The sequence below is a fragment of the Phocoena phocoena genome, chromosome 15, assembly GCF_963924675.1.
Source record: "Phocoena phocoena chromosome 15, mPhoPho1.1, whole genome shotgun sequence".
In the NCBI taxonomy this organism is placed as follows: Eukaryota; Metazoa; Chordata; class Mammalia; order Artiodactyla; family Phocoenidae; genus Phocoena; species Phocoena phocoena.
In genome coordinates this window covers 9,197,897-9,221,131 of record NC_089233.1, presented here as the reverse complement: position 1 = coordinate 9,221,131, position 23,235 = coordinate 9,197,897, and the positions used below count along the sequence as shown (strand labels likewise).

Sequence of the window (23,235 nt, the reverse complement as noted above, 5' to 3'; positions counted from 1 at the left end):
AGATATGGAGTGGCAAAAGGAAGATACTCTGCACACATCTGCAAGGTGGAAGAGGAAGAGTTCCAGGAAGGGGGGGAGAGATATTAGGGAGATAGGCGTGTCCATAAACATATGAAAAGATGTTTAAATTCATTAGTAATCTAGGAAATCAAATTGAAACCGTAGTGAGATCATTTTATACTCATTAGATTAGTAAATAAGAAAAAGTCAAAATAATGCCAAGTTTTGACAAGAATCTGGAGCTGCTCATTCACTGCTAACTATTTTGGTAAATGCTTTGGCATTATTGAATACAGTGGACTTTGACTAGGGTTTTTATTCTTGAGTATTTACTCTTTTGATACTATGCAACTAATAATGTTGAGCACCTTATGTGCTTGTTGCTATCCTTCTGTTTGTATTTTCTTTGGTGAAGTGTCTGTTCAGATCTTTGTCCATTTAAAAATTTAGTTTAAATTTAAATTGTTTATTTTCTTGTTTTTAAGTTGTGAGACTTATTTATATAGTCTGCATACATACCCTTTATTAGATATGTGCTTTTGCTTTTTCTCCCAATCTAGGGCTTGTGTTTTTATTCTCTTAACAGCGTTTTTTGAAGAGCACAAGGTTTTAGTTTTTTTTTTTTTTTGCGGTACGTGGGCCTCTCACTGTTGTGGCCTCTCCCATTGCGGAGCACAGGCTCCGGACACGCAGGCTCAGCGGCCATGGCTCACGGGCCCAGCGGCTCCGCGGCACATGGGATCTTCCCGGACCGGGGCACGAACCCGTGTCCCCTGCATCGGCAGGCGGACTCTCAACCACTGCGCCACCAGGGAAGCCCAAGTTTTTAGTTTTGATAAGCCAAATGGAAAGAAAGTACCTAACCATATCTGTAATTATGTGTAATATAAATGTTCTAAAAACTTCACATAAAAGGTAGAGATTGTCATATTGGATAAGAAAGCAACACGCGACTATCTGCTGCCTATAAGAAAGATACAAATAGAATAATATTAAAAGGGTGGAGAAAAGATACCATCCTAACATTAGTCAAAAGAAATCTGGTATGACTATATAAGTGTCAGACAAAGTAGGTTTCAGGACAGAGAATATTACCATGAATAAAGAAGCATTTCGTAATGACAAAGGGATCAGTTTATTAAGAGGGCATAGCAGTCCTTAATGTTTATGTATTTACTAATGAGAGCTTCAGAGTACATGAAGCAAAAATAGAACTACCAAAAGAAATAGACAAGTCAAAATTATAGATGGAGATTTCAGCCCCCTCCCCTTTTCTCAATAACTGGTAGAAAGAGTAGACAAAAAGTGAGCCAGAATATAGAAAACCTGAATAACATTATCAACCAACTTCACCGAATTGTCATTTATAAAACATTCCACCTAATAACTGCAGAATACACATTCCTTTCAAGTGCATAGTTTATGATGGTAGACCATAGTCTGGGCCATAAAAAAAAGTCAGTAAACTTACAAGGGTTCAAATCATACAAAGTATATACTCTGACCAGAATGGAATTAATTCAATAACAGATATCTGGAAACTCTGCAAATAATTGGAAACTAAATAACACACCTTTAACTTACTCATAGATTAAAGAAGAAATCAAAAGGGAAATTAGATAATATTTTGAACTGAATGAAAATACAGTATATTAGAATTTGTGAGATACTGCTTACAGTAGTGTTTAGGAGAAATGTATAATACTAAACATCTGTGAGAAAAAAAAGAAAGGTCTCAAATCATTGACCTTGGCTTTTACCTTGAGAAATAAGAAAAAGAACCCAAAGGAAACAGAAGAAGAATTAGTAAAAATCAGAGCAAAATCAATAACAGGAAATAAACAGGAAAACCATAGAGGAAATCAGTGAAACCAAAAGTTGGTAATTTGAGAAGATCAATAAAATTAATAAACCTGTAGGCAAACTCAGGTAAAAAAAAAAAAAGACACGAATTAACCAACATGAAGAATTAGGTGATATCCCAACAGAGCCTACAGATATTGACAGAATAATAAGGGAATATTATTAACACCTTTAAGCCAATAAATCTGACAATTTAAATGAAAACATTCCTTGAAAGACACAAACTACCAAAACTGACTGAAGAAGAAATAAAAACCTTTAATGGCCCTGTATCTATTAAATAAATTGAATTTGTAATGAAAATCATCCCACAAAGAAAACTTCAGGCCCAGATGTTGTCACTGGTGAATTCTACCAAACATATAAGGAAGAAATAATACCAATTCTATATGTTATTTCAGAAAATAGAAGAGGAGGGAATTCTTCACAAATCATTTTATGAGGTCAGCATTACCCTGATACGGAAACCGTATAAGCACAAGAAAAAGCCACAGACTAAGAAAAAAAGTATGTTCACAGAGCTCTCTTGTGAACCTAGATATAAAAGTTCTAATAAAAATTTTAGCAAGTGAAATCCAACATTATGTTAAAAGGATAATACATCATGACTAAGTGGGGTTTAGCCTAAGAATGCAAGGTTTTAAATTTCTAATTCTCCTTACTGATAAACCATATGATCATCTCAATTTACACACAAAATGCATTCGACAAAATCCAAATTCCTAATAAAAACTCCCAGATAACTGCAAATAGAAAGAAACTTCTTCAACCTGATAAATAGTATTTACAGAATGACAATCTACAGCTAACATCATACCTAATGATAAAAGACTGAATGTCTGCTTTCCTACTCTACTTAATATTGTACTGGGGGTTCTAGTCAGAAAAAGAAGTAAAAGGCATCCAAATTGGAAAGGAAGAAGTAAAATTGCAGATAGCACGATTGTCTATATAGAAAATCTCATGGAATCTACCATATAAGGTACTAGAACTAATAAGTGAGTTTAGCAAGGTAGCAGGATACAAGATAAATACAGTCATCCCTTGGTATCCGTGGAGGATTGGTTCCAGGACCCTGTGGATACCAAAATCTGCAGATGCTCAAGCCCCTTATATAAAATGGTGTAGTGTTTGCATTTAACCTATGCACATCCTGCAGTATACGTTAAATTACCTGTAGATTACTTAATAATACCTAATACACATGTAAATGCTGTGTAAATAGTTGTCAGTGTGAAGCAAATTCATATTTCGCTTTTTGGAATTTCTTTTTCTTTCTTTTTTTTTTTTAATATTTTCGATACGTGATTGGTTGAATCCACAGATATGGAACCCGTGGAAATGAAGGGCCCACTATACAAAAAACCAATTTGTATTTCTATGTGTTAACAGCAAACAGTTGGAAATTGAAATTTAAAAATTCAATACCATTTATAGTAACATCAAAAAATCTGGAATACTCTGGGAGTAAATCTGACAAAAGATGTGTAAGACCTATACACAAAGCTATAAAACATTGCTTAGGGAAATTAAAGAAGGCCTTAAATGATGGAGAGGTAGACTTTGTTCATTGGTCAGAAAACTAAATATTGTTAAGATGTCAGTTCTTCCCAAATTGACGTATAGATTCAACACAATAGTAAAATCCCAGCAGCTTGTTTGTAGGGATTGCCAAGCTGATTGTAATGCAAAAAACCTAGCCAGAACAACTTGGAAAAAGAACAGCAAAGTTAGAGTCCTAATGCTGTCTGATTTTGAGCCTTATTGTAAAGTATTAAGACAGTGTGAAATTGGTATAAAGATAGACCAGTAGATCAGTGGAACAGAGTAGCATCCGGAAATAGGTGTGAGCACGTGCGCGCGCGCACACACACACACACACTCTCTGCTGATTTTTGATAGAGGTGGAAAGGTAATTAAGTGAAGAAAAGATAGTCTTTTCAACAGATGGTTCTGGAGAATTGAATATCCATATATATATTTTTTTAGAAAATGGAAATTCTTGAACTTTATGTACACATTCCTCAGGTTTGTGCAGTAGTTGCCCTTTGGCATTAGTACATTGGTACGTGAATTATGAACTAGATTGTGATCATTTTATTTTTTAAGATGTCATATTTCAACCTGGAGATCTGAGAAATAAAGTTGGAAAAAATCACTGTGCTTGACTACTTTAGAGTTTCAGTGACTTTTGTCAGGTGACGTGGAATGTGTATTGGATAATATATTCTAAATGTTACCTTTAGGTTTCTAGTTCTTAATATCTTTTTTTTCTTAATATTTATTTATTTATTTGGCTGCACTGGGTCTTAGTTACGGCATGCAGGTGCAGCATGTGGGATCTAGTTCCCTGACCAGGGGTTGAACCTAGGCCCCCTGCATTGGGAGCGTGGAGTCTTAGCCACTGGATCACCAGGCAAGTCCCCTTAATTATTATCTTTGATTCTTTCTCCTGTCTCCCTTATAGGTTGGGAAGGAAAAAATGCTAAAGGTGAGGATTGTGAAGATTCATCCTTTGGAGAAAGTGGATGAAGAGGCCACTGAGAAGAAATCTGATGGTGCCTGTGATTCTCCCTCAAGTGACAAAGAGAATTCTAGCCAAATCGCTCAGGACCATCAGAAGAAGGAGGCAATTGTGAAAGAGGATGAAGGAAGGAGAGAGAGTATTAGTACGTATGATAGTAGCTTTCCTTAATGAGTTATGCAGCTCATATTATGCGCAAATCTTTTTGAGTTCTCTAGCAGTTAAATTTGTAATTGGGTTTGTTGCTATATAGACATGATTTTGTCTGTTTATGATTCGGAAAACAACTAAAATACCTACAAAGTGAATCAAGATTTAAATCTCCCTACACAATTAAGACAATTGGGAAGTCATTTCCTCTAGTTGCTTGGAAATCTGTGTGCACATACCTAGCTACCCAAGATGGGAAAGTAAGTTTGCCTGCCTTTTCTCTTTAAGTTGGAATTATGTATATGTGTGGAAGGGGTGTGATCAGAGTATGAGGGATAAATTCTAATCTGTTTCTCTTCACGTTGCAAGCCAGTGTGACGGTTTTGAGATACTTCCTTTTATCTGTATTTTGTAACTCAAATTCGTCTCAGATGGGAGCTGCCAGAATTCTGAAACACTATGGTATCTGAAAGTAATTTTTATGGGCCTGGAGACCTAATGTAATGTTTTGAAAGTTGAAGAATTGAGACATTGCCCATTGGAAAAATAAATCGTCCTCTGAGGTCGTCTTTTTTTTTTAAAAATCTGTGTCAGTAAGGAATTTGACTGGGATAGGTGTCTTCTGTCTCCACAAATACGAGTACTAAAGTATTCATGTATATTGATCCCCCTCCCCATGATTGTTAGAGGATCAAATTTTACCTCATTATTTAACTATTAGAAAGTTTGAATTAGAACATTTCATTAGAATGTTATGCTGTATGTCTTCCATTCTATTCTTTGTCTCTCCAGATGTTTTGGATATGTGCAGATGGTTTTAAAGGAATGTTCTTATCTAGTCCCGAGGAAACTTCTGAGACTCATCTGCCCCAGTTGTTGATGCTTCAGTTTTGTTTTCCACTCTGCATTTTGAATGCTAATGTCTATGTTTTTCAGTTTCTCTTTTCCTTCTTTTTGATACTGAAGTTTTCTAACATGTATATTACTTATAATTCCCAAGACTTGAGGTTGATAAGTGTGTTGGTTAGGTGTTGACTGATGATATGTCTTCTAACACTTCTTCTAGAACCAGATCATTGGAATACCAATGATGTGTTACAGTTGTTAGTTTTATGCCTTAAACGTGTACTAGGAACCCCTTGTTTTAGGCTTTGGCTTCTTTTTTAGGGTGTTATACGCCTTAGTTTAGGTTTTAATTTGGGGATATAATGTTATTGCTAGTATGTGGAAAGAATGGTAGGCAGGCTAAAGAATGTTATGATGTACTCTGAATGTTTTCAGGGGGAAAACTGATTAGAATTTACATAGAAATATGAGAGACAAATTCCAGTATACAAAATGTTTTCTCACAAGGTAACCTTCCTTCTACTTTATGGGGGGGAAAATGTATTAGGCAGGAACTTTTCAGTTTTGTGTTTTTAACCTCACTGTTACGAATGTCTGTGTTCTTCCTTCATCTCAGAAGGTAGCTGTCTGTCCTTCCTCTTGGTCAAGATACTTGTGCTTTGAATTCCATTCCTTCCTGCTTTCTCAAGGATTGGGTTAACTCTTATTATTCTACTCTACAGTGTTTTTAACCCTCTCTCTAATGGTTCTTCTCAACTTATAAATGAAGTCCCATTTTCTAAAAACAAAAACATACCCTCCCTTGATCCTGTTCTTCTATTTCTGTCTTACTCATTCAAGCCAAAGTTCTTGAGAATGTTGTTTCCACTTTCTGACCATCAGTTTATTCCTTATGCTATTATAGTCTAACTTCTGCCTCTTTACTCCTAAAACTGTTCCTAATAAGGTTATGGGTGACCCCTAATTGCCAAATCCACTGATTTCTTCTTAGTCCATTTTACTTTTCTTTTACATTTAACACTGTTGGTCACTCTCAAATCTTTTAGTTTATTTGATAGCACAGTCTCCTATTTCTCTAACTACTTTTCTTTTTTTATTTTCTTTTTCCCCACTGCCATTCCTTAGATTTTTTTCATATGGTTTTTGTTCTGCCTTTTAATTTTTTATTTATTTATTTATTTTTGCCTTTTTATTTTTCACTACATCATCATCTACTTGATTTCTAAGGCAGGAGACTTAGAAACCTTTAACATTCCCACATCTAAGTTGGTTACCAAGTCTGTCTTCTTGACTGTTTCCTTCACCATTCTGATACATTAATCCAGATGTTTAAGATTATATCTTATGATTCCCTTTCTTCAGTCTCACCTTCCCATTTTATTCATTTTCTAACTGCTGAAAGTGCTTTTTCTTTTTCTTCATTTTTTTCACACTAGTGCTCTTTCCAAAATGTACATCTAATTAGTTAGATCAAAAATCCTGTTTCCCTAGTGTCCGTAAGACAAATTACAGCCTATATGAATGGTATACAAGGTTCGTTATAATTTATAAGCCCCTACTTACCTCTGTAGTCTGATTTTTTAAATTGTACTGTAGATCATATTCACCTGTATCTCATTATTTGCAGTCTCTGAACAAGTCATATTCTTTCTGAGTCTTCCCTGCCTATCTTCCAGACTAAATTAGACATTGCTTCTCTCTTTTTGAGTATTTTTCTCTCTAATCTAGTATTTTTCTATACCAATCTCTATTATAGTATTTACCACATTGTATTGTAATTATTGTTGACTCCTCCCATAGACTTTAGCTACTTGAAGTAAGGACCTTATGATTTACCTTTCGGCCCCATCACTCAGTGCTTGGTTGCAGAGTAGCTGTTCAGGAAGATTACCGAGTGGATAGAATTAAAAGAATTATTTTTTTCGCTAATTTTCTATTGATTTGATTAGATGACAGAGCACGTAGATCTCCACGAAAACTTCCTACTTCATTAAAGAAAGGAGAGAGGAAATGGGCACCTCCAAAATTTCTGCCTCACAAATATGATGTGAAACTACAAAATGAAGATAAGGTTAGTTGGCATTTTATATTAAACCTCTTACATGTAGTAGATGTTGTTTAAGAAAATACCAAAGGGCTCGTTTTCTCGTAGAAAATGTGCTAAAGAAAAATGTAAATAAATGTTTCTACAACAAATTCTGAGTGGTTTTCTGGTCTTTGTAATTATGACTTTAAACTGTATTGTCTTTCCTAGGAGATAACATGCTTTTTCCTTTTTAATAGGAATTATTAGGGTGTGAGAGTAGTTTACATTTGAGCTTCAAACTTAGTTATTTGAAAAAATAAGACTGTTTCCAGTGGTTATGGGCTTCCTGAGGAAATAACTCTTCCCAGTTAAAAGCAGAGCAATTTGTAATATAATTAAACTCAGAAAGTGAGTTAACTCTAACCAGTGCTTTTTCAAGGCATCTGAAGCTAATAATCTAAAATGGTGAATACCCTTTAAATAACTTAGTACTATGTTTTATTGATTCTAAGATGTTCAACTTTCATATTTTTATATTTCCAGAATCAGGATATGTATCTTTTTTTCTTTAAATTGAAGTATAGTTGATTTACAATATTGTGCTAGTTTCTGGTGTACAGCAGAGTGATGCAGTTATACATATATATATGTATATTCTTTTTCATATTCATTTCCATTAGAGTTTATTACAAGATACTGAATATAATTCCCTTTGCTATACAGTAGGACCTTGTTGTTTATCTATTTTATATATAGTAGTTTGTATCTGCTGGAATCAGGATATATCTCAATATCAACTGGCAAGAATTCTTTTCTTTGTGGTACATAATGTGTCTTTCATTAATAGCATTCTAGATTTCATGAAATATGCCATGTTACTTTTGGGTACTTTTATTCCTATATGTTTAAGATCTCATCGTTAGAAAGAAGCAGGAGGGCGGCTAGGTGTGGAAGGCAGTTGCACATTTGTCTTCATGTCTAACTGTTATATAGAAGAAACAGCTATGGCCTGAGAAATTAAATAATTCTATCAAAGTTCCTAATTTAATAAATGAGATTAGGGAGGGTTATAACCTGGATCTCTTGCCTCTTTAGAGTGTTGTTTTTTTCCCACGTCAGAATGCTGACAAGTCTTATTTCATTTTGACTCATTTGTTTTATAGTTAGTGACCTGAAGACATTACTGGATTGTTAGGATTTCTTTATATTTGAAAATTGTGTGTTAAATACAGTTTTTCACTAAGTTTCTTAGCTCCCATTCAGCAGGGTGGCTAGTTAAAACATCATTGCTGGGACCTCCCTGGTGGCGCAGCAGTTAGGAATCCACCTGCCAATGGCAGGGGACACGGGTTCGAGCCCTGGTCTGGGAAGATCCCACATGCCACAGAGCAACTAAGCCCGTGCGCCACAACTGCTGAGCCTGCACTCTAGAGCCTGTGAGCCACAACTACTGAAGCCTCCGCGCCTAGAGCCTGTACTCCGCAAGAGAAGCCACTACAATGAGAAGCCCGTGCACTGCAATGAAGAGTAGACCCCGCTCGCCGCAACTAGAGAAAGCCCATGCACAGCAGCGAAGACCCAGTGCAGCCAAAAATAAACAACAAATAAATAAATAAAAGAAAAATGAATCCCTTATTGATGTACCTTTATGTAGTATTCCCTTCCTTTTCCCCCTTGCTTTTATAAGCGATTGATGATGACTTTCCATTTACTTCTTTTTCAAAAATATTTATTTATTTATTTAGCTGCACTGGGTCTTAGTTGCAGCATGCATGATCTTCGTTGCCTCGTGTGGGATATTTAGCTGCGGCATGCAGGCTCTTTGTTACAGCAGGCGGGATCTAGTTCCCTGACCAAGGATGGAACCTGAGCCCCCTGCATTGGCAGCATGGAGTCTTAACTGCTAGACCACCAGGGAAGTCCCTCCATTTACTTCTAAATTCTTAACAAGAGGAACTGTTGGTTCAACAGATATACCCATTTTTAGGACTTTGATACATATTGACACATTGCCTACAGATATCTTTAACATTCTGTCTCTGAAAATTATTCTTCTTCTATCTAGTATATAACCTATTTTATAGGTGTAATGATGAGTTTTCCAGAGAGAATATAAATCTTTGTTCTCATTGGTTAATTGCTTTTTACCCCAGTAGTGAGTTATTTCTATTTGTTAACCTAGATCATCAGTAATGTGCCAGCAGACAGCTTGATTCGTACAGAACGCCCACCAAATAAGGAGATACTTCGATACTTTATACGGCATAACGCATTACGGGCTGGTACTGGTGAAAATGCACCTTGGGTGGTAGAAGATGAATTAGTGAAGAAATATTCCTTGCCTAGCAAGTTCAGTGACTTTCTGCTTGATCCATACAAGGTAAGGTCACTTAAGTTTTGGACAGCAGGATGGAACACTATTGAATGAATTTATTTCCTCTGACGGTTACAGTAGATTTTGAACTCTTAACTTCAGATAATGAATTCAAAGTTTTCACGTATATCTATTTCATATAGGTTGTGATTATGGGGTTGGTAGGGAAGAGGCCACACTGAATATCTCCTCTTCTAATTTGACTTATTTTACTATGGTTGCATAATTAAAACAAAGAAACAAATTACATGCATGTGCCTTTTTGTCTCAGATCTTTCTTGGAATGAGGTATGGTATTAAAAAAAATTATTTTTGCAAATTGATTACTAAAAATGAAAACTGATTTTGTATGTGAGATAAGAAGATCAAATATACTTTCAGCCTTGAAAAGAACTAAGTATTGCTTTGTATGACAGATTAGTAGAAAATCTAGCACTTCTCTCTATTATTTTTCCTTTAATTATCTCATTTGATTTTCAGAATATTCTTGTAAAGTTGTATGGTATATATATATTTTCATCTCTTTCTTGTAATTATGAAAAACTAAGGCTATCTTACAACTGAGTCATACAACTAAATTACTTCAGTTACCTTATGTTGATATCGTTAACAAAAGTATATTGAGAAATAATTTTATTTCTTCAAACATTGGTAAAGACCTCCAACCGTAGTTTAGCATTAGCATGTTTTCTTATTCTAGACCAGCACGATCAGGCATTATCTTCCATTATGCTCTTTAAATTTTTAACGTTTGTGTAAAAAGAAAAATTTAGGGATTAGTTGACTTTTTCTAGATCAGGACTAAAATTTCCATGGAACACTATTTAGTAAACCTAAACTTTTTTTTATTATTTTTATTTTTATTGGAGTATAATTGGCTTTACAGTGTTTTGTTAGTTTCTGCTGCTACAATGAAGTGAATCAGCTATATGTATACCTATACCCCCTCCCTCTCAGACCTCCCACCCGCCGTCCCACCCATCTAGGTTGTCACAGAGTACCGGGCTGAGCTCCCTGTGCCATACAGCAGGTTCCCACTAGCTGTTTTACACATGGTGGTGTATTTATGTCAAACCTAATCTCCCAGTTCATCCCACCCTCCCCTTCCCCCCATGTCCACATGTCCATTCTCTACGTCTACATCTCTATTCCTGCCCTGCAAATAGGTTCATCTGTACCTAGAATTTTTCTAGATTCCACATATATGCATTAATATACAATATTTGTTTTTCTCTTTCTGGCTTACTTCACTCTGTATGACAGACTCTAGGTCCATCCACATCTCTGCAAATGACCGAATTTCGTTCCTTTTTATGGCTGAGTAATATTCCATTGTATATGTGTACCCACATCTTCTTTATCCATTCATCTGTTGTTGGACATTTAGGTTGTTTCCATGTCCTGGCTATCGTAAATAGTACTGTAATGAACATTGGGGTACATGTGTCCTTTTGACTTATGGTTTTCTCAGGGTATATGCCCAGTAGTAGGATTGCTGGGTCATTTTGGTAGTTCTGTTCTTAGTTTTTTTAAGGAACCTCCATACTGTTTTCCACAGTGTCTGTATCAATTTACATTCCCACCAACAGTGCAAAAGTGTTCCGATTGGGCTTCCCTGGTGGCACAGTGGTTGAGAGTCCGCCTGCCGATGCAGGGGACATGGGTTCGTGCCCCGGTCTGGGAAGATCCCACATGCCATGGAGTGGCTGGGCCCGTGAGCCATGGCCGCTGAGCCTGCGCGTCCGGAGCCTGTGCTCTGCAACGAGAGAGGCCACGACAGTGAGAGGACCGCGTACCACAAAAAAAAAAAAAAAAAAAAGTGTTCCATTTTCTCCACACCCTCTCCAGCGTTTATTGTTTATAGATTTTTTGGTGATGGCCATTGTGACTGGTGTGAGGTGATACCTCATTGTAGTTTTGATTCGCATTTCTCTAACAGCCAGTGATGTTGAGCATCTTTTCGTGTGCCTCTTTGCAATCTGTATGTCTTCTTTGGTGAAATGTCTATTTAGGTCTTCCACCCATTGTTTAATTGGGTTGTTTGTCTTTTTGATATTGAGCTGCATGAGCTGCTTATATATTTTGGAGATTAATCTTTTGTCAGTTGCTTCGTTTGCAAATATTTTCTCCCATTCTGAGGGTTGTTTTTTCGTCTTGTTTATGGTTTCCTTTTGCTGTGCAAAAGCTTTTAAGTTTAATTAGGTCCCATTTGTTTATTTTTGTTTTTATTTTCATTACTTTAGGAGGTGGGTCAAAAAAGATCTTGCTGTGATTTATGTCACAGCATTATCTTCCATTAGGCTCTTTAAATTTTTATCATTTGTGTAAAAAGACAAATTTAGGGATTAGTTGACTTTTTCTAGATCAGGACTAAAATTTCCATAGAACTATTTAGTAAACCTAAACTTTCTTAAATTTTTTTATTTACTGAGGGGAAATTTTAATTTGTTTTCATTTTATTGCTGTAGAGTTTTGGAACTGTGATACAGCTTTCGGTGGTTATAACAGGAACTTACTATCTTTACTGTATGAAAATTGTATATAAGATCATCTCTAAATAGGTTTTAGACTCTTGGATCATTTGAGTCCTAAATATTTTCTTCTTTTTAAATTTTACAGTTGTCTTTTATGTATTTTAGTTCAGTGATTCAAATATGTGAGTAACATGAAAGAAAGACTGAGTATAATTTATGGGTAAAAAGGTCTTTGGGTTTTATTAGAACAAAAAAGCTGATCCACACTTTCTGTAGGAACCAGAGACTTAGAATTCCAGGAATTTATATCTTTTTTGTTTTAAGAATTTATTATATCTTGAAAAGCAATTTCTGAAGAAATTGGCTACTCTGAAATTTTCTAATGAGGGCTTAAAATATTAATTTAATGCATTTTGGCTGTAATTCTGATAGAGACTAGAAGTACAAGCTTGTTTACACTAGACTGCTGTAAGAAGGCAGTGATTCTACTTAGAGAAATTGAGTCATGTAAGATACCAGTCTATAAATTCAGAGCATACACTTGTCTTTTAATGCATTTTGCATACCTTAAACAATAATTTCTTATTCCTCAATACTATTTGACATTTCACTGATTTTATCTTTTGAGTTTATGTATGTTTTTCCTTTTTATAAAATTGGTTTTCTCAAAGAACTTTTGGCATCTCAGCCAGGACAGAATATAGTAAGGGTACGGATAAGTAGACCATAAAAGAGTGCTTTGGATTCTTTCCTGATCTAAAGGAAATTTAAAATAATGCAGTGGGGACTTCCCTGGCGGTCCACTGGTTAAGACTTTGCCTTCCAGTGCAGGGGGTGCAGGTTCAATCCCTAGTCAGGGAGCTAAGATCCCACATGCCTCAGAGCCAAAAAACCAAAACATATAGCAGAAGCAATATTGTGACAAATTCAATAAAGACTCTAAAACTGGTCCACATCAAAAAAAAAAAATCTTAAAAAAGGTAAGTAAATAAAGTAAAATAATGCATCGAACATCAGAGTTGATCACATGTGATCTGCCTGTCCCAGAGGCAGTGGGTTTGAGCTTACTTTGGCAGCAGGTACATTGAAATGGGAACCAAAAGCAATAGGTTAAAATTTTTTTCTTTGGTTTTTGTAGAATTTAATGTTCTGCTAGGCTGCTGAATACAACTACTGTAGAGAGAGATGAGGTCTGGAGAGAGGAAGCAAGTTGTGAGTAATAGTTTTAGGAAAGGACCAACTAGGAGAGCTTAGGTGGGAAAGAGGAAAATTATTTAGAAATGTAGAATTTTGGAGTGTTATCTGAGTAGGGCCTAGTGTGATGATGGGGGTGTGCTTGTGGTCTTGTAGAACCTTAGAATATAAATTACTTGAGATTAAAAGCTATCTTACTCATTTTATATCCTGTGATGTTTAGCATAGGTATAATATGTACATGGCTAGTGAATTCATTTCTTTAAGAAGTTCCATTCTGTTCATTGAGGAGAAAAATGCAACTGACCGTTGAGTTTAGGGGTGAATATTTTGTAGGCCTAATGACTTGGAGGAATAATTTACAAGGCAGTTGGATGATAAAATAATTGTCATCTAACATGATATCAGCCATCTTAGCTCATTTCCGTATTCTAATACATGGCAGCTCTAGTGTTTTGTTAGTCTGTCCATAATGTTTTGCCTTTTTTTTTTAATAGCTGTGCCACGTGGCATGCAGGATCTTAGTTCCCGAATCAGGGATCGAACCTGTGCCACCAGCAGTGGAAGCTTAGAGTCCTAACCACTGGACCACTAGGGAATTCCCTATCCATGTTTTGAACTCTTATTTTGGAGTGGTATATCCTAGTAAGGAAGCATTTGGTTAGAGACGTAACAAGAAAAATAACACTTTTTAAGACATTTGGAGTCCTAAAATAATTTGGATTGATTTAATATGATTCTGAATACATTTTAAAAACATTTTATTTTGAAATAATTTCATATAGAAAAGGTGACAAATACTATAAAGAATTTCTCTGTACTCTTCAAGTAGATTCCTCAAATTTTAACATTTACCACATTTGTTTTATTATTCTCTCTGTTTTTTTTAAAATTTGTTTTGATTTGACTTTTTGGTCATTTCAATTTATTATTTACTACCCTCCAAGTTCTGGAGTAGGAGCTATCGAGCAGATGATTTTTTTAAAATTAATTAATTAATTTATTTGGCTGCATTGGGTCTTAGTTGGGGGATCTTTGTTGCGGCATGCAGGATCTTTCGTTGAGGTGTGTGGGCTCTTTGTTGTGGTGTGCAGGCTTCTCTCTAGTTGTGGTGTGTGAGCTCCAGAGCACGGGCTCAGTAGTTGCAGTGCACAGGTTTCTCTAGTTGCAGTGTGTGGGCTCAGTAGTTGTGGCACGCAGGCTCTCTAATTGTGGCCCAGGCTTAGTTGCCCCACGGCATGTGGGATCTTAGTTCCCCGACCAGGGATCGATCCCACGTCACCTGCATTGGAAGGCGGATTCTTAACCACTGGACCACCAGGGGAGTCCCTATTATTTTTTTTCTCTTTATACACATTATTTTTTTCTGAGCTGATGGTAGTAGGTTATAAGACAGGATGCCCTTTTACAAAATACTTGAATATGTGTTTCCTAAAAGACAAGGATATTTTCTATAATAACTATAGTACAGTGATCAAAATCAAGAAATTAACATGAAAACGATACTGTTATCTGATCTGTAGTTTTTTTTAAAGTAAACGTAATCTCAAGATTTTATTATCTTCATAATAAAACAAAATATGAAGCTTAGGACTGGATCACTTGGCTCTTTCTCTTCTTACGTCCTCCCGGCTCAAAATGCTTGCTTCTCTTAATAGCCAGCATTCTCTTAGATCTGCAGTTGGGCTCAATGCATTCAAGCCTCAGCAAAATCTTCTTTGTGGTTTTATTTAGCCTTTTTCTGGAAAACCAGCTTAGTCTGTCCACCATAGCCACTCTCCTTCCTGTCATAACATTCCTTTCCTTGGAGAATACAGAGAATCCTTGCGCTTCTTGTACTGTATCACTTTGTGGGCAGGTTTGCAACGCTAATTACAGAAAGTCCAGCAGGTTTTAGGAGTGGTTACCATGTATGCGAGAGCACTGTCGGTGTGGAAAGAAGTGTTTTACAGTTTTTACTCAAATTTTGCCAGTTGTCCCATTAACATCCTTTTAGCCAAACATATTTTGTTTTGGCCCTAATAGGATCCAGGGTAGTATCATGTATTACATTTACTTGTTATGTCTCTGTAGTCTTCTCTAATCTGGATTAGTCCCTCAGTTTTCCTTTGTCTTTTAAAAACCTTGATAATTTTAAGAATACAAACCAATTATTTAGTATAATGCTCCTCAATTTAAGTTTATTTCCTCATGCTTAGTAATACCACAGAACTGATGTTGTATTCTTCTCAGTGAATCATTTCAGAAGGCACATGGTGTAATTTTGTCTCATTACTAATGATACTAATTATTATACATTTTAAAAGATGTTTCTTATCTCTCCTTAATAACTGATGTTTCAAGTAAGTGTTTATAGTCTTAAGATTTTTCTTTGAATAAATTTTGGTGCTTGAAGTTTGTTTATGAATTAGACACTAGAGCAACAGTACTTTTTCCCCAAAAATTATTTATTTATTTATTTTTTTTTGGCTGCGTCAGGTCTTAGTTGCAGCACGCAGCATCTTTGTTGAGGCATATGGGATCTTCTGTTGCGGCACGGGCTCTTCGTTGTGTGTGGGCTTCTCTCTAGTCGTGGCGTGCAGGTTTTTTCTCTTCTCTAGTTGTGGTGCATGGGTTCCAGAGTGTGTGGGCTCTGTTTGAGGCATGCAAGTTCAGTAGTTGAGGCACACGAGCTTAGTTGCCCCATGGCATGTGGGATCTTAGTTCCCTGATCAAACTCACATTTCCTGCACTGTAAGGTGGATTCTTTACCACTGGACCATCAGGGAAGTGCCATAGAGCAGTAGTACTTTTAAAAATAAATTACATTAATTTCAAAGCACTTAAAAGTATTGTATAGTAACACATTTCACAGATTTGCTGATAAAGGCATCTAGAGATTGAGACAAGCACACTATATGAATGTTGCCTTAAAACTCCTAACATCGTTCCTGGGGTGAATGAGAAGAGTGGAATAGAATCAGAATATATTGCCAAAGTTTTCTAGTTTAGGGTTCTGACTGCTTACTAGTAAGTTAAGTTTAGCATCTGAATGAGCTGCTGTAAATATTAAGTTTCTTCATTTTTGTCTTATTAGATTTCCTTATTTGTGGTGGTGGTTCGTTCCAGGTGACAGGGAACAAGTATGGAACTGTATACACTATTTTTCTTATAGCCTCTCGTGTTGCTAATACATACATAAATATTTTTTCCTGTTTAGCAGTTAAGAAGGGCCTTTTCCAGAAAACTATAATACTGCTAATCCAGATGCCCATTCTTTTCTCCTTCTCTATGCACTACTCTGGTAGATTACTTATGCTGAATGGGGGACAGGGGAGACCCTTAGCACATAAGTGGTTTTATACTTTTTCAGATTCCCCCTGAGTCCAGCCATGCCGGCTCCCATTGGCTGTGACTGCCCAGCATGCCCTATGCTGAGATGATCCAGTTACTGAAGGACTGCTCACGCGGGGAGCCGGCCTTTTGGGAGGGGGTTGGGTGAGTTAATTTCTTTCATTTTTAAGAAAAAAAATTAATGTGGTGTGGCTTGGCAAAAAAACACACCTTATAGATAAAAATGGGCTGCTGGACCATCTCATGGCTAAGCCATCCCAGCTCTTTCTTGCATTATTTCTGCATAATAGAGTGCTTCTAAGTAGAAGAAATTTATGCTAAATTTGAGTGACTTTTTAAATAGAAAGAAATGTAATCAGGAAATTAAGAAGTGGCCCAATTATAATAGACCTTATAATAGACCCTATTAGATATTTATTTAAAATGGTAAAAATGAAACATAGTCTCACACTAAGCTCCTTTTTAGTGATAAATTTTATTTTAGAATGACTAGAGATAATCTCTTATGCTGCTCACTAGAAAAAGTATCAGTCCATTATGTACTCTGAAGATTTTCCAAGGCTAGCTGAAGTGGATGATTAACTTTTGGAAGGCACATATTTGTCTTTAATTCCTGCCAGGGTAGTTTTGGGTCTTATTCGTGATTTGTAAGGTGGTCTCTGAAATACTGTCCTCTCTGGAGTTTTTGTAATATTACTGCCAACAAGAAGAATGGAATCATACATAAGTTATCTTTGCTTATTCTTTTTAACATTTTAAAATATAGTTCTGGGGAACTAGAACTGAGAAATTCTTGCCTCTGGGGAAAGTGTCCCCTGAGTCACAGGTAATGTTTATGTTCTATAAACTATGAAACCTCTTTGTCAGCCCATACTGAGGATGATAATTGAGGAACAAAACATCCCGTTTTGGTCAGGGAACAAAAACAACCAGCTGGAGGAACAGTAACCTGCAATTGCCTGTAGTTCTTAAAAGGCAGATTGGCCTTTAAAGTTAGAGAACTTAGCCAGAAGAAGGATTTGTTAAGTATAGCCACTCATTCATTGCAGACCATATTTCTACCTCTTGTGCTGCTTAGGTTCTATGAGTTTGTTTCTCTGATGATTATATCCTTAATGTTTAAATCTTATTTGGCATTGTAGTACAACTTATTAAATTTTATTGTACCTGTTTTGTTTACTTCAACAGGAGCATAGGTGTTCTTCTGTAGCACCTCTGAGATTTATTTCACCATAGCTGTTTCTCTGTTGCCTTTTTAAAGGGGTCCTAATTTCATATTCGATAGTCTTCAGCTGTTTCCTGGCCTGTAGTCTCATCTCACACTAGCCTGTCTTATCCACTGCCTCCAGACTGCTTCTTTGCAAGTTAGTCCTTTCCACTCAGAAACTTAAACTCAGCAGTCTCTGAGTGCCTTTTATGTGCTTAGCTGCTTTTGGTAATAGAAGTCAAGTATTCTAGGGGTTATCTAGTCTTTCTCCTAATCACTTGAAACAAAAAAAATTTTTTTTTGAATTGGCTATACTTTTTCATTGCTTGGCTATTATTTCATGTAGTATGTGTTTTAACTGCCAGGCTTTTTTTCTTTGTAATTATATTTTAAAGCATCAAAATCAACAGTGTTTTTGGTTTTGTTTTAATGCACATTTAAACAGAAACAATGGCAGGTTGACTGGGTTCTAACCTATTAACTAATTCTGTATAATGGGGATAAGGTGGAGATTTTAGGAGATAGGAAAAGATGTATATCCAGGAGAGTGAGAAGGTAAATGGACTAAGGGAATATATTGTGATTACTGAGTGGCATTCAGGATCCATCTGAGGTACCTGATTATGAATTTAAAATAAGTCCACACACTGTCATTGTGTCTTTTATTCTAGTCATGTTTAAGCTTAACAAGTGCAGGCTAGGAGCAACTTGATATAATAGAGCAAGAGAGACAAGGGAACTGTAGGTTTATGCAAGGTTGATTGGAATGACTGTTTGTGGAACTTAACCTGAGTTAAGAAGGACAAAGAAGTGAGATTGGTGAAAACGTGATAGAATTAACTGATTTAAGGGTCCTGCTGGGATTGAAGGATTGCAGAGTTGGGGTACTAAAGGGAGTGGATTTGAAAGATGTGAGGGGATGATCAAGAGAGAATTGTGTGAGTTTGAGAACTTATGGGGCTTGTAGGTTTTTGTAAAATAAATTTATTTATTATTTGTTTGTTTATTTTTGGCTCTGTTGGGTCTTCATTGCTGCGCACAGGCTTTCTCTAGTTGCGCCGAACGGGGGCTACTCTTCATTGCAGTGTGCAGGCTTCTTATTGCAGTGGCTTCTCTTGTTGTGGAACGCGGGCTCTAGGTGTGCGGGTTTCAGTAATTGTGGCGCATGGGCTCAGTAGTTGTGGCTCGCAGGCTCTAGAGCCCAGGCTCAGTAGTTGTGACGCACAGGCTTAGTTGCTTTGCGGCATGTGGGATCTTCCCGGACCAGGGCTCGCACCCATGTCCCCTGCATTGGCAGGCGGATTCTTAACCACTGCGCCACCAGGGAAGTCCTATGGGGCTTGTAGTTAATAATGTATCCGTGGGAAAGAGTTCTTGAGGTGTGGGGCGAGGACAGAGAGGAGGTTAAGGAGCCAGGATCAGGAGGGCTCCTTATTTGTGAGCAGTGTTTTGTTGTCGTTAGTATACTTACTGATACTCTTAATAAGAAAATATGCTTCTGAATTTAAACAAAAATACTTAAATGGTGTACTTCCTACCATTCTAAACATAGAATACCCCTAGTTGTACCAAAGGTTTAAAGGATAAAAATACAATCCTGTCTCAAGAGCAATAATTTTAAAATTCCTCAGATGTTGACATTATCTGGATCGAGTATCCTTAGTCTGGGACCCATGGACTCTGAAATTGTATGCATGATTTTTATATGTTTCTGGGGAAAGAGTTCATAGATTTCATTAAGGTATTTAAGAACTGCTAATCTATATATAAGAAGAAAACTAGTTATATAGCAAAAAATGCCTAATATTGGAGTATAGATTTTTTTTTGGCCACGTCGCACGACATGCTGGATCTTAGTTCCCCGACTAGGGATTGAACCCATGCCCCCTGCAGTGGAAGCATGGAGTTGTAACCACTGGACCGCCAGGGAAGTCCCGGAGTATAGATTTTTAAGTCTGAGTATCAAGAGAATTTTGTGTTGATATGGCTAAAACATTAGCTAACATTCATGGCTTTGTTTTTTTCAGGGACAGAGTGTCTATGAAGAGAAATGAATATGTAGCTTTACCTGAATAGATGGGGAAGAGGGCCTTTAGGATGCTTAAATATTGCTTCTTTAAATTAGTTTTTAAAACTATTTTTGCTCCTGTTCTTAAATTCTAGTACATGACTCTCAACCCCTCTACTAAGAGGAAGAATACTGGATCTCCAGACAGGAAGCCCTCAAAGAAATCCAAGACAGACAACTCTTCTCTCAGTTCACCACTAAATCCTAAGTTATGGTGTCATGTACACTTGAAGAAATCCTTGAATGGCTCACCACTCAAAGTGAAGAACTCAAAGAATTCCAAATCTCCAGAAGAGCATCTGGAGGAAGTGATGAAGATGATGTCGCCCAACAAGCTACATGCTAACTTTCACATTCCTAAGAAAGGCCCACCTGGCAAGAAATCAGGGAAGCATAGTGACAAACCTTTGAAAGCAAAGGGCAGAAGCAAAGGCATCCTGAATGGACAGAAATCCACAGGGAATTCCAAATCTCCCAAAAAGGGCTTGAAGACTCCTAAAACCAAAATGAAGCAGATGACTTTGTTGGACATGGCCAAAGGCACTCAGAAGGTGACACGAGCCCCGAGGAATTCTGGGGGCACACCTAGGTCCTCTAGTAAACCTCATAAACATCTGCCTCCTGCTGCCCTCCACCTTATCGCCTACTACAAAGAAAACAAAGACAGGGAGGACAAGAAGAGTGCCCTGTCCTGTGTTATCTCCAAAACAGCTCGTCTCCTCTCCAGTGAAGATAGAGCTCGTCTCCCAGAAGAATTGCGAAGTATTGTTCAAAAACGCTTTGAGCTTCTAGAGCACAAAAAGAGATGGGCTTCTATGTCTGAAGAGCAGCGCAAAGAATATTTGAAAAAGAAACGAGAGGAGCTGAAAGAAAAGTTGAAGGAGAAAGCCAAGGAACGGAGAGAGAAAGAAATGCTCGAGAAACTAGAGAAACAAAAGCGGTACGAGGACCAAGAGTTAACTGGCAAAAACCTTCCAACATTTAAATTGGTGGATACCCCTGAAGGGCTGCCCAATACACTCTTTGGGGATGTGGCCATGGTGGTGGAGTTCTTGAGCTGTTATTCTGGGTTACTCTTACCAGATGCTCAGTATCCTATTACTGCTGTGTCCCTTATGGAAGCCTTGAGTGCAGAAAAGGGTGGCTTTTTATACCTGAATAGAGTGTTGGTCATCCTCTTACAGACCTTGTTACAAGATGAAATAGCAGAAGACTATGGTGAATTGGGAATGAAGCTGTCAGAAATCCCTCTGACTCTGCATTCTGTTTCAGAGCTGGTTCGGCTCTGCTTGCGCAAATCTGACATTCAGGAAGAAAGTGAGGGCTCAGACACAGATGACAACAAAGATTCAGCACCATTTGAAGACAATGAGGTACAAGATGAGTTCCTAGAAAAGCTGGAGACCTCTGAATTTTTTGAGCTAACATCAGAGGAGAAACTGCAGATCTTGACAGCACTCTGCCACCGGATTCTCATGACATACTCAGTGCAGGACCACATGGAAACCAGGCAGCAGATGTCTGCAGAGTTATGGAAGGAACGGCTTGCTGTATTGAAGGAAGAAAATGATAAGAAGAGAGCAGAGAAACAGAAACGGAAAGAAATGGAAGCCAGAAATAAAGAAAATGGAAAAGAGGAGAATGGGTTAGGCAAAGCTGATAGGAAAAAAGAAGTCGTGAAGTTTGAGCCCCAGGTAGATATGGAAGCTGAAGACATGATCAGTGCCGTGAAGAGCAGACGGCTGCTTGCCATTCAGGCTAAGAAGGAGCGGGAAATTCAGGAGAGAGAAATGAAAGGTAAAATCTTGTGTTGAGAGAAAAGGGGAAGCCCTTTAGAAGATAGTAGAAGGAAGGAAATTACTGAGGTAATGGTAGCGTCTTCGTTTGTCACAACTATTTAGTTATTTCTGTGTGTAATAACCGGACCCTTCTAGGTATGTTAGATTCTAGCAGGAGTGTTCAGCCTGGCATTCTGCAGTTAATGATAGTTTGACTTTGATTAGTGTGATGTTGGCATCTTTTCTGGCTTAGTAAAGGACCAAATCCACAAAGAGACATAGTGGAAATAACATATGACCTGGAAATGGACTGACTTGGGTACCTGCGACTTAGCTATAGTTCTTTGAGCAAGTTGCTTATCCACGCCGCAGTTTCCTCATATGCTTAAGATTGTCATAACAGATGAATGACAAGGTATTTGAAGCCCTCAGCACAGTTGCCAACTCAGATATTAATCTTTCCCTTATTAAGATGTAAGGAAATACAAATTTGGGGCTTTCATAGCACCATTAAGTCTGAACTTTTTAAAAAACAGCTTTATTAAGAAATAATTCACATACTATACTCTTCATCCACGTTTATTGTACAGTTCATTGTTTTTTAATATATTCACAGATATGTGCAACCTTTATCATGGTCAATTTTAGAACATTTTCATCTCACCTCCAAAAGAAACCCCATGCCCTTTATCATGGTCAATTTTAGAACATTTTCATCTCACCTCAAAAAGAAACCCCATGCCCTTTAGCTATACCCATCCTCCCCAGCCCTAAGCAATCACTGTCCACTGCTGTATCTGTGTATTTGCCTATTCTGATACATCGTATCAGTGGAGCTGTATAATAAGTATGTAGTCTTTTGTGACTGGCTTCTTTCACTTACCATGTTTTCAAGGTTCAGGCTGTAGCATGTCTCAGTACTTAATTCCTTTTTATGGCTGAATATTATTCCATTGTTTGGATATGTCACATTTTGTTTTTATCCATTTATCAGTTGATGAACGTTTGGTGTGGTTTAATCATTTTTGGCTATTATGAATAATGCTGCTACAAGCATTGGTGTACAAGTTTTTGTGTGGACATATGTTTTCATTTCTCATGTGTATATATACCTAGGGATGGATCTGCTGGATCATATGGTAACTATGTTTAACTGAGGAAGTCCTAGACTGTTTTTCAAAGTGGCTGCACAATTTTACATTCCTACCAGTAGTAAATGAGGGTTGTAATTTCTCCACTTGTCTGCATCTTTGCCAAAGCTTGTTATTCTATGATTCTGATTGTAGCCATTCTAGTGATTGTGAATTGGTATCTCATTGTGGTTTTGATATGCATTTCCTTGATGACTAATGATGTCATCTTCTCTTGTGCCTATTTGTCTTTTGTATATCTTCTTTG

At 37.1% G+C, this 23,235-nt stretch overlaps 1 protein-coding gene across 1 annotated transcript in view; it reads left to right on the top strand.

Moving 5' to 3' along the window:
• BAZ1B (bromodomain adjacent to zinc finger domain 1B) overlaps positions 1-23,235 on the top strand; it is a 65,724-nt gene that overhangs the window by 14,550 nt on the left and 27,939 nt on the right. The window contains exons 4-7 of the mRNA XM_065892420.1: positions 4,331-4,532; positions 7,333-7,454; positions 9,592-9,789; positions 20,155-21,856. Coding sequence (XP_065748492.1) covers positions 4,331-4,532; positions 7,333-7,454; positions 9,592-9,789; positions 20,155-21,856 — 2,224 coding nt within the window. The remainder of the gene's footprint in view (positions 1-4,330; positions 4,533-7,332; positions 7,455-9,591; positions 9,790-20,154; positions 21,857-23,235) is intronic.